This window comes from Onychomys torridus, chromosome 5, assembly GCF_903995425.1.
Source record: "Onychomys torridus chromosome 5, mOncTor1.1, whole genome shotgun sequence".
Classification (NCBI taxonomy): Eukaryota; Metazoa; Chordata; class Mammalia; order Rodentia; family Cricetidae; genus Onychomys; species Onychomys torridus.
In genome coordinates, this window is record NC_050447.1 from 55455699 (window position 1) to 55475284 (window position 19586).

A 19586-nucleotide genomic window follows, 5' to 3' on the forward strand; every position below is an offset into this window, starting at 1 on the left:
AGACCCTGTCTCAAAAGCAATGAGGTGGAAAGAAGATACCTCACACTGACCTTGGGTCTCCATAAATACATAAATAAGTACATAAATAAATAAATTTTTAGAAAGAGTTACTTTTAGGAATATAAAATTCATATAAAATAATTTAAGAGACTAATTTGTGGACCTAAAAAATAAACTGCAATCTAATTAAGTATCAACTAGAATTCCAGTGAATTGGGGGTGTCTAGTTTACTTAATATAGTAGTCATGGGTAATTAGCTCTAACAATTTCCCGATGGTGGAAAAGGCCTCCAGACTCATTTTCTTAACTAGGTTAGGCAAGCTTCCGAGCATGTGTTCTTCTGTCACTAGAGTCCTGCATTACTGGTGCTCGGCTTAGAGCTGTTCTTTAACGCGGGCCAAGCTCGAGTGCTTTTGAATGATGTGGTTTTGCTGTAAGTCATGTGGAAATCTAGGGTAATTTCAGTGATCAGCCTATGACTTATCGTACCTACTTTTTCATGATGGGCAAAGGCCTAGCTTCTTCCGAGTCAGTCCCTATCCCTAGATGTGGGGGTTTCTGGGGACATTCTGCAGGGCTTCTTCTCCAGAACTCCACTATGATCCTGTAGGTGCTTGTCTTGTGTGAGATCCTCATGGATTAGTTACTTTCCTTGTTACTGAGACCAAAGCCCTGACATGCCCCCCATCCCCCCCCCAAAAAAAAAACAGCTTAAAGAAGGATTTATTTTGCTTAAAGTTTCAGGATCCAATCCTTCACAAGGACATGAGGCCATGGTCACATTGCATCTGCAGTCAGGAAGCAGAGAGAGAAAAATTCTGGCCCTGAGCCTGCTTCCTTTCTCCTTTCTTTATGGTCCAGGACCCCAGCACATGGGGTGGTGCTGCCAAGAACATTCAGGGCTGTTCTTCCCTCCTCAGACTTTTCTAGACAAATTCTCATAAACACACTTAGAGGTGTGTTTCCATGGTGATTGTAATTCAGTCGAGTTGATGATGAAGCTGTTCAGCTTCATTACAGGGATTTATTACATTTCCATCACACATCTGACTTCTCCCAGAAACTGCTAACTTGAGCATCCCAAAGAGGATGTGTCTTCCTATGACATTTGCAAATGTGTTTGGGAAACAGTCCTGGTTTTTCAGTGAGTATTCACAGCAGAAAACAAGTGTGACAACACAGACAAGCCCTCATGTATTTTTTTTTTTTTTTTTGAGCTGAGGATTGAACCCAGGGCCTTGTGCTTGTTAGGCAAGCGCTCTACCACTGAGCTAAATCCCCAGCCCAAGCCCTCATGTATATCAAGGAAATATTCATCTTTGGCTGGCCTGGTGGTACAGGCCTGTTACTGGGAAGGCTGAGGCAGGAAGATGGGGAGTTCAGGACCTGCCTGGGCTACAGAATGAGGCTATCGTAGGCAACTTAGTAAGACCCTGTCACCAAACAGAGTAAAAAAGGAGCCCAGAGACAAGCTCAGTGGTAGAACATCTGCTAAGTATGTGTGAGGACCTTAGTTCAACCCGCAGTCCTGGAAAAACAGACAAACAAACACACACACATACCAAAGCCTTATCATTTTCTTTGGAGTGCCTCTCTTCTACTGTTCAAAAATGTCATGGTAAATTGAAGATACAGGGGCTGGAGAGACGGCTCAGTGCTTAGGAATACTTACTACTCTTCCAGAGGACCTGAGTGTGACTCCTGGGACCCACATACTGCCCGTGACTCCCGGGCATCCGACACCCTTTTCGGCCTCTGAGGGCAATCACACATACAGAGTCACACACACATAAATCGAAATGAAATAAAATAGTTAAAACAATTTTAAATGCAAAGAAAAGTGATATAGATTGATTCTATTTTTTTTTTTTGTTTTGTTTTGTTTTTTTTTTTAATGAATCTGAGCATCGTGTATGCAAGGGGAGTGCTTTAATGTTGAGATATATCCCTAGCCCAAGGAATTTGAACTTGGCTGTTACTTAAGCACCCGGAATATACACGTCATTTGATTTTTTATTGTGATGCTGGAGATCAAACCCAGACCCTGTGCATGCTAGGCAGACACTCTGCTGCTGAGCCACTTCGTCCCAGCCTCTGGAATGTTCATTTTACAACTTCAGCATCATGCACATAGCCTGCTGTAAGGAATGCTCAAATTAAACAAGCCCTTGACTGTCTTTCCTCAAGACTAGTCGTGGATCTCTTGGGGGTCTGGACTCCACCCAGCTGAGTGCTCTTGTTTGCAGCCTGGGTGGGGCCATCCAGCTCCCTGATGGCAAGATTTGCTCTTTGGGTATGGGAAGCAGCAATGCTGGGCAAAGTCAGGTTCACTGGCTGGGAGAGCAGTAAGTACCCAATGCTCCACCTCCTCTCTGTTCTGATCAGCACCAGGGCCTCAGCCTGACCTGCCTGCCACTTCAATGCCCTTAGGGGTCAAGGGAAAGATAGACAGTGGCAAGGAGAACAGCAGTGGAGGGCAGGCAGGTCACTACCCTGAATCACATCAACCAAGGTGCCAAACAGGATTCTCCCTGGTGGAGAGTCCCTTCTCTTCTGTAAGCCCACAAGAGCCACACTTCATCCGTGCTGCTGCCGTACATTCACAGATCATGTTTAGAACAGACCCAAACACAGGTGGCCAATGTGGTCACCATGCACACGAAGTACCAGTGGTCGGTGGAACCCAAGAGGCACTCAGCCAGGGTACAATGCTCTCACTGCTAGGACAAGTGGGTGTCCAGAGACTAACCTGCCAGCCACCCTCCTCTCTAGCCACTTAACAATAGTTTTCATTCTGGGACAAGAAGATGGTCTCATTGAGCCACACAGGCTAAGTTCACGTCCACCCCAGGCAGCCATCACCAATGAAGGTTGTTAGCCAAGAACATATAATTTATTCTCACCAAGTGTCCTTGACCATGGTCTGGCCACTCTATGGATCAGGAAGTAGTTTTGCTCACCTTCTCTATATCCTGTTGATGCCACCCTAAAGGTGATTGGGCTGGCCAAACACATGGTGCCTGGCCCTGGACAGATAAAATGGGGTGCAGCTATGAAGTCACATATAGCCTGGGAAACAAGGACACCTCATAGTGTACAGAGCCACACCAAGCTGTACTTAGGAACACGGGACAGTTGAGAAGTAGAGGCTGTGAAAGGCAAGTTCTGTGGAATCTAGAGGGAGGGGTATCTGGTTCCCCCGAAAGACTATTTATTGCCTTGTTTGAATAATTCTATTTGTTGGCAGTGAAAGGAAGCCTGCTTCTGCAAAATCATGCTTAATCCCCTCCCTCCAAAAAGAACATTGTGTGGCTGGAGAGAAGAGTTGGGATCTGAACCGGTCCTCATGCAGATCCATCCTAATTTTTACCAGATGTCAAGGCAGCTCTTAATGCTGAGTTTTAATTTGAGGTCTTAGACTGGAGTGTGTGCTTTCTTTACCAAGCTGTATATTGTTCTTTTTGCCCCCCCAGCCAAGGAGTGTGATACAGTCACTTCCAGCTGCCCACCAAATTCTGATGATCAACATCAGGTAAGAATAATGGTACCTATTTGTTAAACTGCAAATACCCAGAGCTTTTGTAAGAATGATCTGAAAGAGCTTTAAAAATAAAAATGAGGGTGTGTGTAGCAGTGCATGTCTGTAATCCATCCATTTAGAAGGCAGAGACGCAGGGATCATGGCTTCGAGACCAGACTGTGCTATGTGAGACCCTTCTCTAAAGACAAAAATTCATCTAGGAAGATGCTTGCTGGGCAAGCACAAGGACCTGAGTTCAGATTCCCAGCACCCATGTAAATGCAGGCGGATGTGGTGGCCTGCCTGTAATCCCAGTGAGAGGGAGGCAGAAATAGGAGGTTCCAGGAGTAAGCTGGCTAGATGGACTAGTCGAAGTCCCGAGTGCACGTGAGACGTGTTTGATGTCTATGGTGGAGGGTGATGGCAGGGAGACACTGAATTTCAGGCTCTGATCTCCACACACACTTAGTTAAGCTCCGAGAGGGTGAGTGTCTAAAGGCCAAGAGTGGAATTGTAGCAGTTCTCAGCCATTTCTTTGTTTTCCTTGATTTGTTCATACGATCTAAGCTTTAAAATCTTAAACCTTTTATCATCAAAAAAACAGGGGCTGGGGAGATGACTTGGCCAGGAAAGTGCTTGTCAGGCAAGCGTGAGGACCTGAGTTCAGATCCCAGCACCCACATAGAAAGCCAAGCACAGAAGTGTGTACCCATAGTCCCAGTTCTGAGGGGCAGAAGTATGTGGATCGGGAAGCTCCGGGTTCAGTGAGAGACCCTGTCTCAGAAAATAAGCTGGGGAGTGTCTGGCCCTATCAGGTTCACATCTGCTCATTTCTCAGTGCTCACCAGCCACACTGCTTACAGTTCAATCTCCTAAGCTACAGTGAGAGCAGTGTCTCAGAAAGCATTCCTTTAAGAGAGGCTGATTCATGCCGTGCCTTCACGCACCAAGTTGAGTCCTAGCAAGTTTTGTTTAGCAATGCTTTAAAAACAAAACCACGGGGCTGGAGAGATGGCTCAGAGGTTAAGAGCCCTGGGTGCTCTTCCAGAGGTCCTGAGTTCAATTCCCAGCAACCACAAAATCACAACCATCTGTAATGAGATCTGGTGCCCTCTTCTGGCATGCAGACAGAACACTGTATACATAATAAAATTTAAAAAAATTAAAAACAAAAAACAGAACACTTTTTGAGGAAGAGATGAGATGGAAAAGGACCTGTCAGGTGATGGACTAAAGGTTCAGTTAAGGTGGGCTGAAGACGTGTGTTAGAGTTTGGGCGCCAGTGGGGCCACTGTTGATAGGAAAGTGGCTTCTCTTGGCAGTGGAACAAGGAAGTGTTACAGGAATTGATGACTTTGAGACCTCCTACACTCTGAGAACAGAGGGTCTAACTAGTGATTAGCTATCTGACATTTTTTCCATTCCCTAGAGGAAAAAAAAAAAAACATGATCAATTTTTTTTTCTAGAATTGAATCATTTATTTACCAGAGTGGTTTTAGGTCCACAGGAGAATTGGGGTGGAACTATGGAGATTTCCCACCTAACACCTTCCCCCCACCCCCACATACAGCCTCCCACATTGCCAACATCGTCTACCATGGTGGCACAGTTGTTTCTGCCGGTGTGCCCACGTTGAGACACTATCAACCACAGGCCAGTGTGTTCATTAAGTCTCATTGTGGGTGGTGTGCATTCTGTGGCTTTGGCCAAATAGTTAATGCCATGCACCTGCTATGACAGAACCACACAAGGTCCTTTCACTGTGCTAAAAATCCTTTGTGCTCAGCTGCTCACCCCTCCCTCCCCTAGCCCCTGACAATTTCTGGTCTTTTCATCAATTCTATAGTTTTGCCGTTTCTAGAATGTCATAGAGTTGGGATCACACTGTAGGGCTTCTTGCATTTAGAAATAGGCATTTAAACTTCTCTGTCTCTTGATGGTTGGTATTTCATTGCTTTTCTGTGCTGTGTAATATTTTAATTCACTATCTGGATATACCACTGATTATCTTTTTATCTACCGAGGGATAGCATGATTGTAAGAAATCATTTTGATCCGTTTCAGTATGGGCTATGTTTAGAGCTCATCAAACAATCACAGATAAGTAGGAAACCTTGTTTCCCCCTAGCTGGCCACTGGTGCCAGCTTGTCCAGATGTTGGCAGTTTATCCTGGGTTGAAAAGTTACAGGGAGCCTGCCATATGGCTGAGCCATAAAAAAGGGAGGGATTTTAAACCTATGGATATATGTTAAAACTTTGCCTCCTGAACCACTAGGTTGGAAAATTTAGTGAGGAGTATGCTAAATGAGCAGAGAGATTGTAGCTTTCTGGTGTACCAGACCATGGGACAAAGGAGGCAGGAAGCTTTGGTGATCAGGGACTTTAAACACCACTGTGTACCCTGAGTCAGTGGTGCTAGCCATTTTTGCCTTTTCTCCAGGCCGATGTCAGTTTCTACAGAACTGAAAAATAAAAACGTCTTCACTGTCTCCAGTGTCTTGAATTTGTCATTACAGAGTGAGGGTCTTATGTCTCACAATGGTTGCCTCAACGTTCTGGCACTTAGGAAAAAGCAGCTCTAAGCAGCCGTGTGCAGGTTTGGGCATGCCTAAGTGTCCAGGAGCGTGCCTGAGGCTCGCACGGTGAGAAAGTTCAGTTTTGTCTGAAGCCAATGCCACAGTGTGGCTTCCAGAGTGACAGCTCCATTCTGAGTTCTCACAAGAAGCCGATAAAGTCCACTTGTACCACATTCTCTCCGTCATTCGGTGCTCTGTGTTTTGATTGTTTTGGCTACTCTAGTAGGTGTATAGTGGCTGTTTTAATTTGCGTTTCTGTGGTGGCAGGTGATGTGGATGGAGTGTCTTTTAATATGCTAATTTTCTATCAGTATATTTTATTTATAAGGAGTGTTTGGGGACTTTGTTTATAGTTTAAAGATGTATTGACGTGTTTTTATTTCATGTGTGTGTTGCCTACGTGTATGTAAGGGACCTGAAGAGGCCAGAAGACAGTGGAGGATTCCCTGGGCCTAGAATTACAGTTCTGAACTGCTCCATGTGGTTCACTGCCAGACCAGCCAGTGCTTTTAACCACTGAGCCATTTGTGTAGCCCGATTTTGCCTGTTTTTAAATTGGTTCTTTGTGTCCCTTTGGTTGGGTTTTAAGGGTTCTCTGCATATTTTAGGTAGTTCATTATTCAAAGTATCTTTTGCAAATAATTCTCTCCTAGTGTGTAGGTTATCTTCTCCCCCTTTTTGACAGGGCCTTTAGCAGAACAGACATTATGTTTTATGAAGTCTGCAGGGACCACCGAGTAGGAAAATGTTCTTACAGTGTGACAGTGAACATGGCCAGGGAGACCACTGTGCTAACCAACATGTTGAGGTGGACTTTCTGATCTTATTTAAAAGCCTCTAGGATATACAGCTTTCCTAGAGGGCATCTACCTGTCTAGGTGTTTGGCAGGCCATTTGGATTAATATTTTGTTTCCTTTCTTAGTTAATATTCAAATGATAGGATTAGGAAGGTATTTTAAAACATGATTTGTTTTTCTTGATCCTCCTTCCTTCTCCCCCCCCCCCTGCACCTCCCCACCCCCAATCTTCCCTTGCTTCCTTCACAACACGTGTGTCCTGTTACCCACCTCTCTTACTTAAGGACGGGGACAATGGTACCTCTTTGCTCTTTACCTGAAATCCTCCAAGACAATAATCTTGGCCTGGGGATGGGATTCTATTGGTAGAGCACTTGCCTGCCATGTAGAAATCCCTGGGTGCCTTCCCCAGAACCACATGAAAACCAGCATGGTGGCACACACCTGTAATCCCAGCACTTGGGAGATGGAGGTAGGAGGACCAGGAAGCTTAAGGTTGCTCTCAGCTGCAAAGTGAGTTTGAGGACAACCTGAACTACACAAGATCTTGTCTCCTTCAGGAGGTCGAGGCACATCTCCTATAATTCTCTTGACATTTTAGAACATCAAGTCTTTACCCAGGTCCAGAGTTAGGATTCAAATCCTGTTCTTCTGGCTAATAATCTGAGTGCTGAAGTTTCCATTCCTGATATGAGTTCCTGACTACAACTTTGAAACCTGGCCATATCTGACTAGATTCCTAGCCATACCACACTGTCTTGATAACTGTAGCTTCATAGTGTGTTTTAGAGTTAGGCAATTAGAGCCCACTGCTTTCCTCCAATTGAGTATTCTAGATCGGAGGGAATCCACTTTCTGTATCAATTTTAGAATCTATTTGTCAGTATTCAAAAATAGTTTGCTGGGACTTTGCCTGGGATCGAGTTGACTCTGTAGGTCAGCTTGGGGAAGAGCTGACAGCCTGTATCAGTCATTATTGTTCCTCAGTTTTTCACAGATGGCAGGTACCATGCACTGAGGCATCCCTTTAGGCATTGTTCTACACCCTGTGAGTGGCCTGATTTCTTAAAGACCTGGCTATATAGCCCAATATGTTTTGCAAATTCTACATAATGACCTGTGTTTGAAGGCCCTATGGATTTATCAAATCTTTACCAGCTTTTCTACTAATGATGAAAATACAGCATAACAGAATAGAAAAATAGACTATCCAGCAAATCAGCACTGATATCTATGTAGTAAATAATTTTTAATAAATGAGAATTTAATTTTGTGTAGATTGTACATTATTTTTAGATACATATACCTATGTAAGAAAGCATCACCTGTTTTCTGTAGATTTGACAAAAATGTTAGCAATGCCCTGTGGTTAACCTGAGCTCTTTAGAGAGATGGCCAGCCTGCTTGTCTTGGCCATTCCTACGCTGCCCGCAGAGTCCTGACATTTCTCTGTTGGGAGCAGTTGGTGTACCAGTCCACATAAACCTGGAGAGATTGTAGGCTTTTCCTCGGGTTCTGAAGGGTACTGGGCTGAAAGAACCGCCTGGGTGGATGCTACCAGAACTCACCTAGTAAATGCAGGGTGTATGAGTTTCCTTTCTTGTGTTACTAAAAACCCAACAGAAACATTTTTTCCCCCCGAGACAGGGTTTCTCTGTAGCTTTGGAGCCTGTCCTGGACTATCTCTGTAGACCAGGCTGGCCTCAAACTCACAGAGATCCACCTGCCTCTGCCTCCCGAGTGCTGGGATTACAGGCGTGCACCACCACCACCTGGCAAGAAACATCTTAAGAGAAGAAGAATTTGTTTGGATTCACAGTTTCAGAGATACAGTCCCTCATGGTGGGGAAGGCACGGGGGATGTCCTTGTGGTGGGAGCATTCGGTGGCAGCTCCACACATCATGGTGGATCTGAAAGCAGAGAGCTAGCAGCAGAGGTGGGTATGCAAAGGCCCGCCCTGAGTGACCTAAGTCCTCCAAGTGGGGCCTCACATCCCAGAGATTCCATGACCTCCCCAAACAGTGCCAGCTCCTGGGGACCAAGTGTTCAAATACGTGAGCCTGGAGACGACATTTCAGACTGGAACCCTTACTCAGGGGCTGCTCCTTTCTTTGCACTGGATTGGGAGGCACTGGGTAGAATTCTAAGCAGTAGCCTAGTCGTCTTGGCAGAGCAATGGGCTCACCAGGAGCTATGCAGAGCTGAAGCCATTAAGTGCATGGTAATAACAGGGCATGGCAGGGACCAGCCAGGCTGCAGATGCTATCTATCGTTAGTCAGCCTGGCAGGCCCCTGCCTGCAGTTCTGGACACGCAACAATCCTTTCAAGCTCCAACAAGATCTGTTTCATAGATTGGCGGGTCCTTGAGCTTTTTTCTCTGAGGGAAAATCAGATCGCTCTGGCTTATTTGGCAATTTCTTACTTTACCCCTGGTGTGAAGTTTATAGGACAAGGAACCAGCACTGCCAGGTAAGACTGCAGATTACCTTAGAACACATACGTGGTATTTTTAAACTCTAAAAGAGAAACTTCTGCTGTAGCCTGCCTTTCCAAATAGACCACATGTTTCCTTAAGCCGGGCCAAAAAGGTCTCTTGACACACAGTTGTCTGGGCATCTTGGAAAAGAGAATGAATTTCAAGGGGTTGGGAATCACCTGCTTGGTGTTCTGCACATGTCTCGCCATCTTCCTGCCTCAGCTGTTTATGGCCGACAAACAGTTCGTGTCAGATAGAAGATGCTACCTTTGAATAGACATCTGATGTTAAAAATACTTGAGCTGGGATGGCAGGATGGCTCAGTAGGTAAGGCACTTGCCGCCAAACCTGATGACCTGAGTTCAATCCCTGGGACCCACATGGTAGAAGGAGAGGACCCAGACATTGTCCTCTGGCATCCACACTCATGTAATGACATGTGTGTACACACAGACACACACAGGTACACACATACACACACAAATAGATATATTATTAAAACTTAAAAAAAAAAAAAAAAAACTACTCAAGCTTGGTATGGTTTACATTTGAAATCCTAGCACTTGGAAAGTAAAGGCAGGATATTCAGTTCAAGGTCATCCTCAGCTACATAGTCAGTTCAAGGCTAGCCTAAGCTACATGAGACCTTGTCTTTAAAAAAACAAGAAAAGAAATAGAGGCTGGAGAGATGTCCCAGTGGTTAAGAGCACTGGCTGCTCTTCCAGAGGACCTGAGTTCAGTTCTCAGCACTTACATGGCAGTTCACAACTGTCTGTAACTCCAATTACAGGGGATCCTATGACCTCTTCTGGTTTCTGTGGGCATACACATGTGACATACATTCACAGGCACACATGCACATACATGTAAGTAAAAACAATAAAAATAAATCTTTGTTTAAAAAAATCAAACAACTAAAAGTGAATAACAGGCCAGGAGGTAGTGGGGCACACTACCTTTAATCTCGGCACTTGGGAGGCAGAGGCTGGCAGAACTCTGTGAGTTTCAGGCCAGTGTAGTCTACAGAGTGAGTTCCAGGGCAGCCAGGGCTACACAGAGAAACCCTGTCTCAAAAGTTAAAAAAAAAAAAAAAAAATAGGATTTCTCTTTCCATCTTTGATAAGCAGAGACAATCTGGTCCCAAACCAATAGCCATCTGATTCTATCTCCTGCCAGTGTTTATGTTTAACTCCCTCCAAACACAAGCTTACTTTTTCTAGACTACAGTTGTGTGTCTCAGATCCTGCCCTTGCAATGATTTCCCCGTCTGTGAACTGGTCCTGGATCATGGCCTTACTGGGAACAAACCCTGCAGCCCATACTCTGAGGTTTTCCTCTCTGCCCCAGCTCCGCCCTATCTGCCCCTGCTCCGCCCCTCTCTGCCCCAGCCCCACCCATCTCTGCCCCAGCCCCACCCATCTCTGCCCCTGCCCCGCCCCTCTGCCCCTGCTCCGCCCCTCTCCGCCCCAGCTCCACCCATCTCTGCCCCAGCTCCGCCCCTCTGTCCCTGCTCCGCCCATCTCTGCCCCAGCCCCACCCATCTCTGCCCCAGCTCCGCCCCTCTGCCCCTGCTCCTCCCCTCTCCGCCCCAGCTCCACCCATCTCTGCCCCAGCTCCGCCCATCTCTGCCCCAGCTCCGCCCCTCTCGGCAGGCTCTGTTGCCTTTTGGCACTCCCCACACCTCCCCTGTTTGCCCTTCTGGACTTGCTCACCTCTGTTAGAAAGATGCTCTCCTCATTATTGGCCCCCACAGCCCTCCGATGGCCGGACGCTGATCCAGGTTAATGCCCTGGTCAAGCATTTTGGTGATAATCTCACTGACATTTCTGTGGGATCTGCCTTGTCATTCTGAGGCTTACTGCCCCTGTTTTTGATGACTGGGAATAATGGAACGTCAACCTTGGTTCTCATTGGTGCCACAGCAAACCCAGGCTCACCAATGTCACTTTATAATGAAGCTCCCCAGAAATAAACATCTAAAAGAAAATTGTAGTATTTTAACTTGATATGCCTTATTAAGGATAATGGTTTTGACTTATTACTATTTTTTTGGACCAAGTCAAGATTAAATATTTGTGGCCTTGTTAGGGCCTGTAATCCTAGCTAATTGAAAGGCTGGTGCAGGAGGATCAAAGGGTAGAGGTTGGCCTGGTCTACAGGGTGAGTTCAAAGACAGCCTAGGCAACTTAGTAAGGCTGCCTCAAGAGTTGTTAAAAATGAAGAGGATAGGACTGAGGATATTTCTCAATGATGGAGCACTTACCTAGCATGTGTCAGACCCTACGTTCAACTCTTTGTACTAAAAAAAAAAAGTATGCATATATGTACACATACACATGTATGTATGTGTTTACACATGTACACATACACATGCGTATATATGCACATGTATGTATGTTTACATGTACATATACACAAACGCATATACATATATAAATGTATGTATGTGTGCATATACACGTGTATAAACATATACACATATATATGTATATATGTGCATGTGTGTGTGTGCATACATATATTTATGGAAAGGCATGGAGAAGTCAAAGGTTTCTCCTTAATAATGAAATTGGACTGTTTTCTAATTGATCAATGTCAAGGCTTCTCATCACTCCTCAGAGCTCTGTTGACTGTAAGACTTTTGGGTTTCATGAGTAGGTGAGAATTCCCTGTGGGCCTTAGTTGGTCTAGGCATCTGAAAAAACTACCCTCATATTCTGTGGACAGTGGAAACAGATGTAATTTTATAGAAAATTATTTAGCTATACCTGTTGCTAACCAAGTGAGCAATCTCACTGTAAGGGCAGGACACCAGAGAAGGCAGAGTGCAGGATACACATGGTGGCACTGGGAACTGAGGAGTTATAGACATCTCCGTGTTTATTGGTCAGGACTGGTTGAGTAACTCAGTGTAAAACTGACTTCATTCATACTGTGCAAAACTATTAAACTATTAAAAAGAGGTGAGAAAGCCAGGCATGGTGGCTCATGCCTGTAACCCCAGTACTTAGCCAGAAAATCAAGAGTTCAAGTCCAGCCCAAGCTACATGAGATTCTATCTCAGACAGACAGACAAACAGATGAACAGACTGGCAACTGTCTTTAAAAGAAATTCCAGGCTGTGAGTTGGCTTAGGAGGTAAGGGTGCCAACTGCCAAGTCTGAAAACCATAGTTCTGTCTCTGGGATCATAGAACAGATGGATAAGTAGTTAAGAGCACTTGCTGCTCTTGCAGAGACCAGAGTTTTAGTTCCCAGCACCTATGTTGGGCAGGTCATAACTACGCATAATTCCAACTCCAGGGATCCAATGCCCTCTTCTGGACTCCTCAGGTACCTCCACCCCCACACACACACCAAAAATAGAGCTGGAAAGATGGCTCAGCAGTTAGAGTGTATATTCTCTTGAGTTCTATTTCCAGCACACATTTTGAATGGCTCACAATTGCCTATAACTCAATCTCTGAGTGATCTGATGCCTTTGGCCAAGAGCACTACACTTAAGTACACACACACACACACACACACACACACACACACACACACACATATAAATGAAAATAAAAATAAATCCAAAAATATTTTTTAAAGAATAATAAAAAATTTTTAAATATAAAAAGTGTTTTAAATAATAAATAAAATATTTAAAATACATTGAAATAGTCACCTAAACATAAACTTTTTTCCATGTTGACGTGTGAAATGAAATGGTCTTTCTTGGGCTCACACACTATTATGCAGCTCAGGAAAATCACAGAATAACCAGTATATGATGCTACTCCCTTCACTTCATGACTGCTCCCAACATCACTGGTACTACAAGCCTGGGTTTTGTGAATGAAAGGGCTCTAAAGAGAAGCTCCAACCACCCTGTAATTTCCATGTCATGTGGTCTACCTGTGTTTGCATGCACCCATCATCGCCTATAAAGTGTTCTGTGATATTTCTGAACAATAACTAGCTCTACTCCATATACAAAGGGAAAACCCAAGATCTTTTATCTCTGCACCTGTAGTGTGAGTTTGGAATTACACTCAGAATTATACTCAGCACCCTGGCCTCCCTCTAGCAACAGCTAAGGGTTTTGACCCACACTTCAACTCCAGCTGTGGAAGGCCATGTCATCGCAGAGAAAAACCACTGAAGAGAGGAAAGAGCTAAGTATACACAAATCTTTAGTTTGTTCTCATCTGAGCAACAACTGTGGCATTTCTTTCAAATTTGTGTTCTTCTATATTTAGTTTTTCATCCACAGTGAAGAGATCCCTGCGTCCAGCCTCACTTTAATCCCTGCCCACCTTTGTGCCATCTTTGCTCTATCTAGGCTTTGAACATATGACCCCTGAGATGTTGGTCTTTACATATACAGCCAACATTATAGTAAATGGAGACAAACTGGGAGCATTTCCTTTAAAACCAGGACCAAGACGTCCACTCTCCCCTCTCTTATTTAATACAGTGCTCAAAATCTTAGCTATAGCCGGGCGCTGGTGGCACATGCCTTTAACCCCAGCACTCGGGAGGCTGAGGCAGGCGGATCTCTGTGAGTTCGAGGCCAGCCTGGGCTACAGAGTGAGTTCCAGGAAAGGCCCAAAGCTACACAGAGAAACCCTGTCTCGAAAAACCAAAACCAAAGAAACAAAAACAAACAAACAAAAAAACTTAGCTATAGCAACTACACAGAGAGAGGCATAAAGGGAATAAAAATGGAAAATGAAAGAGTCAAACTATCCCTACTTACAGGTGACATGACATCACTTCAATGACCCTATGAAATCTACTAGAACAAGTAAAGTTGCAAGATACAAAATCAATATAAAAAATATAAGCAATATCTTTCATATATAGCAACAATATACCATAGAGAAAGAAATTAGGGGGAAAAAAGTACCTGGGAATATACCCAACTAAAGAAAAAGACCTCTACAATGAAAATGTCAAGACACTGAAAGAAGAAATCAAAGAAGATGCTAGATGTTGGGAAGGAAGACCTTCCATGCTCATGGACTGTCAGAATTAATATTGCAAAAATGGCTATACTACTTTATATTAGCCTACAGATTTAATTCAATACCTATCAAATTTCTGATGTGACATTTCACAGATCTAGGAAAAACAACACAAGAATTCGTGTGGAACCACAGAAGACTACAGATACCCAAAGCAATCCCAAGGAGTGAGAATACAGCAGGAGGAATCATAATCTCTGACTTCAAATTATAGTGTAGAGCCAGAGTGACAAAATCAGCCTGAGATTGGCCCAAGAACAGACAGACAAATGGAACGGAATATAGAGCCCAGAAATAAACCAGCAAAGCTATGCCCTCCTAATTCTTGACAGGCAAAAATACAGTGGTGAGGGAGATAGCCTATTTAATAAACAGTGTTGGTAAAACAGAACCTCCACCAGCAGAAGAATGAAGTTAAATACGTATTGTTATTTAATGTTTAAATATGTTTATTAAATTCTTTTCTTGAATCATTTCTGTCTTTCTAGTTGTCTGAACCCAGCTAGGCCCCTTTCTTGGCACCCACTCTCCTCTTTTGTGCTTTATTTGGTGGCATTTCCCTCTAGGCCTTTCCACTGTGCTGAGGACCTCTTCCACGTATGTGCCTCTTACCTCCCAATGCCTCTGCTCTTAGTTAGCTGACTTTTTTTATTTTTGCTTTATTTTATTTTGAGACACACTCTGTCTTGCCTGGGATTCACTGTGTAGCCCTGGCTAGCCTCAAACTTCTGAGACTCCTTCTTCCTCTTCTCAAGTACTTGGCTTACAGACATGTGTTATTAATGCCCATTTTATTCGGGATGTGGATCAAACCTTGGGCCTCGTGCATGCTAGGCAAGCACTCTACCACCTGAATTACTGCCTCAGCACATAGTTAAACCTACTTTGAACACAGCCTTTGTGCTTAGCACTAGCAATATAAAGATGGGTAAGACGTAGTCGCCGCCCTTCACGGTAGAGCTATAACAGAAGTGTGCCCAAAATTCATAACTCAAGAAGCAAGGGAAGTTATTGGAGACAATGACACCATCTCTCTAGAGGTTGAAGTGAAGAAGAAAATGACTTAAGGCAATGCAGAGACTCCTGAGGATGGGAGGCGTCCACTGGCTCAGCCTGTACTTATAAAGCAGGGGGAGAGAAGGGGACAGGGACCCAGTGGTCTGCATCAGGACCCAGTACAACTCAGGATAGTTGGCAGGTGTATTAGTTAGGGTTCTCTGGAGGAACAGAACTGAATGAATACATAGCAGAGTGGAGGAGGGGTTAGTAGATTGGTTTACAGGAAGTGGTCCAGGTAGTTCAGCAATGGCTAGATGCCTCAGCGGTTCCAATCTGGTCCTGAAGACCTGAAGGGTTCCTGGAGAGGCCCAGGACTTCATGCAGAAAAGATGGCAGCAGAGGCAGCATGCACAGTTGCAGCAACAACACCATAGATGAATTTGCCAAGGAGATGTGAAGCCAGCAGGCAAAAAGCCAAAGTAGTTCCCTTAATTCTCCTTCTGTCTGGACCACAGGTGGAAGGTCCTGCCCTCAGTTAGGGTGAGTCTTCCCATTTCAAATAACCCAATCAAGAAAATCCCTTACAGATGTGCCCAGAGGCACGCCTCATGGGTGGTCTAGATCCTATCAAGCCCACAGCATTAACTATCACGTTATGTGAATGTGGACCTTCAGATGAGCAGGAAACAGTGAGGTCGGATAACATGAATGTGTGAGGTTTGTAGCTTTCTTTTCTCCAGCAAAGCATAGCAGGTTAGAGCAAGATGGATTTAGAGTGTAGGAGACTCCAGGGATTGGCCAGGGGCCCACAGTTATCAGACAAACCGGCACACAACCAGGAGTGATGGGGTGGTGTGAACTTGTCCTGGGGAGACATGGACAAACATCTGCTCATGCCAGATAGGGCTCCAGTGACTGACCAAAGCAATGACTCTGTCCGAGAGGCGTTTGGTAAAGTGAGGCAATTGGATCTACCTGTGGGAGCATGGATGAGGGGTTGCTTGCAGGAGTGTGGGTGACCTCAAAGCTTCTGATCACCATAAAGTCTCACCCCAACATACATGACGACATCCTCATAGCTACACATACAGAGTCCCCCTCCATTAAGCTCCCACACTCTAGATGATCCAGCGTGTCCTGGGGCAGAAGTACATACAGCTGTCAGGGGCATGCAGGGTGGAGCAGCTGGATCTCAGGTGAGAGGCTAATGACCCTCCCATCACCTCCTGCTATGAGGAAGATCAATAGGCCTGATCTTGAGGGTCCCTTTGAAGTGTCACAAGAGAAAGCATAGCACTCAGGCACTTGGCCATGACTAAGTGGATAGGAATGGAGGTGAGACCCAAGGGGGCTTACGGGTCGGTCGAGGCCACAGAGCAGGCAGACATGGAGGAGAAGTAAGGAGACTCCTGTTGAACGGCGACTTGTGGAATGGTCTTGAAGACATGGGCTGCGTTCTGTGTCCACGGTTACCTCCCTCCGTTTTTGCCTCCCTCCACAGACACTTGATGTCCCAGTGATCCCCCGCTGTATCACACACACAATGTCCTTGCCATGCAGCCTGGAGTCTAGTGCTGAAGACAGACTCCAAACCCAATGCCCCAGGCACTGTGGGTGAGACTACAGGATACTGTGGGAGGACCCAGGTCACAGAACCCACATGGGGCATTTGGAGAAGGCCCCCAAGAGGAAGTGACGTGTCAACTGAGGCCTGACGGGGGCAGGGCGGAAAGCTTTCAGAGCTAGGTACATTGGAACATTCCAGAGAGACCCAGCCATGATTTCCAGCCACATCTGTGGCAGCTCTACTCACCCAGAGAGATGTTTTCACTTCCACGGCTTAGGGCCTCATACCTGGTGATTTTCCTGCAACCCATGAGGGTCCCCTCCCTTCTCTCTGGCCCTGACTCTGCCATCACAGTGTAGGATTTGGGTACTGCTGGAGGTTGAGACCTCCCAGCTTGCTCTCTGCTTCTCATCTCTGCTTCCAGAATCTGCTCAGCATCCCTAGTTCCATCACTTGCTTCAGTCTCTTCCAGGAACCAGTCTTCTCTGTTGCTCTCAGCACCTAGGGGCTATTTTTGTACATGGACCTGACCTCTTCTTGTCCGTAACCTCTTCAGAGCCCGCTCGCTTTCTGCTCACCTCCTTTGCTCATCTCCTAGTGACTTCTTCACCTCTAGTTTTCTTGCTCCCCCCTCCCTCCCAGATACAGAGTCTGTATCCCAGCCTCAGCCCCTGCCTTCCGTGTGTCCTGTACCTGCAGCTAGTCAGGTGTATTCCCTGATAATTTTACACTGCACTGGACATGTCCTGCTTCCAGTGAGAGCCCGCGGTGAGCCCTACTGTCTACAAAGTCCAGCACTTACGAGGGCGGCAGCCATTCCCGTCTTCCCGCTATCTTGCTTCTCTTCTCACCTCTGTCAAAGACCCAGTGATGCTGGGCAATTTCCTGCTCTTCTGTGTTCTTGTCAACTGCTGTAGGCTCTAGGCAAATAGCCCATTTTGCAACTGTCTACTTTCCAGACCCTCAGCGGGACCAGTCTCAACCATCTTTGAGTTTGGGAAATGACCTCTGATTTATCTTATTTGTAGTTTTTTTGCGGTATTATTATTTGTGTTTTTGTTGTTTGGTTTGTCTTACAGAGACAGGGTCTCGTGCAGCCCAGGTTAGCCTTCAACCTCGGCTCCTCTAGCGTTCACTTCTCAGGTGCCGTGATTACATGTGCCCATGCTCCTGAGTTTATGTGTGCTGGGGATGGAACCTAGAGCTTCACACATGCTAGACAGGCACTCTGCCAACTAGGCTACATTCCCCCACCCTCCACTTCCTTGCCTTGCACCCTCCAGAACCCTCTCAAACAAGGTCTCATGTAGCCCAGGCTGGTTTGCACTCCTGACCCTCCACCTCTCAAGTGCTGGGATTATAGAAGTATGCACCACCTCACCCAATTTGTGTTTGTGTGTGTTCAGTTCTCACTGTAGCCTAGACAGATGTCTACAGTCAGCAAATCTTCCTGCCTCTGCTCCCCAAGTACTGGGATTACAGCTGTGAAGCACCACTGCCAGTTTTGAGTTTTGTTTAACTGTTTTTGTGGTGCTGGGGATTGAACCCAGGGCCTGAACATACTAGGCAAGCATTCCCTCTCTGAGCTGTATCCCCAGCCCCCTCTGGTATTTTCAGTCTATGGAGACCTCTTGCTGGGGGACTCCATCTGTATCTCCCTGAGTGCTCAACATCTTTGGGTTGGCCTTGGGGTCATGCCTGTGATTCTTCTCCTTCTGTACCTTACTCAGGTCAAGGGCCCAGGTCCTTGGACCTGTGGATATGAGTTCCTACATGCAGCTCCTCCACATTAACAGCTCAGTAAACAACTGCGGAATAAAGACAGGAGCATTGTTTCAACAAGACCAAAATAAACAGATAAGGTACAAATTAAGTCTTTTCTGACTTCACTGTTGGGAATTTCACATTAAAGTGGCACAGTTATCAGGACTGGAAACAAAGGTCCTGGCTTATCTTTTGTTTCATTTTATTCTTTGAGGCAAAGTCTTGCTGTGTAGCCAGGGCTAGCCTGGAACTCTCTTAGAAGTCCTCACAGTGGTAGGACTATGGGCATGGGCCACTATACCTGGCCACCCTGGCCACTCTTCTGTTTTCAACCATTTCACAATAATTCCGAGTCGTGCACCCTGCCCACATCCTGAGGGTGACTCTGACCAGCTGGTATTGGCCCCTTATTCTCTAGATGATGAGAAGTGAAACAGAAGGAGCCAGGCAACACAGTTTTGACTTCTGGGAAACAATGTGTTTTATCAGAGACCTCTATACCACGAAATCTATGAACTTTGATATTCCTGTCTGCCGCTGCGACTTGGAGATTCTGTTCTGTGCTTGTGGCCCACGCTTCCGATTCAGTGAGCAGAGTTGACGGGGTTGATGTAAGAGTGAGCAGGCCTGCCCAGGCCTGTGGAAACTCTAGAGATAGGAGGGGGCAGGTCTCCACCAGGCCTTCAAGGCAGGGAGTGTAGTCTTGTGGGGGTGGGGCTCTCGGGCCTCCACCTTGTGACTGTGTGAGGCTGTGCTGAGACATTCAGGCCCCGTCAGGGGCTTCCTATGGTACACACACACACACACACACACACACACACACACACACACACACAAAGAGAAGGGAGAAGAAAGCATTGCAGAAATCCCATG

The 19586-nt window shown here is 45.7% G+C and overlaps 1 protein-coding gene across 1 annotated transcript in view; it reads left to right on the forward strand.

Moving 5' to 3' along the window:
* The window catches only part of Edaradd (EDAR associated death domain), a 42873-nt gene that overhangs the window by 15299 nt on the left and 7988 nt on the right, over positions 1-19586 (forward strand). The window contains exon 4 of the mRNA XM_036189053.1: positions 3475-3533. Within this exon, the coding sequence (XP_036044946.1) occupies positions 3475-3533 (59 nt within the window). The remainder of the gene's footprint in view (positions 1-3474; positions 3534-19586) is intronic.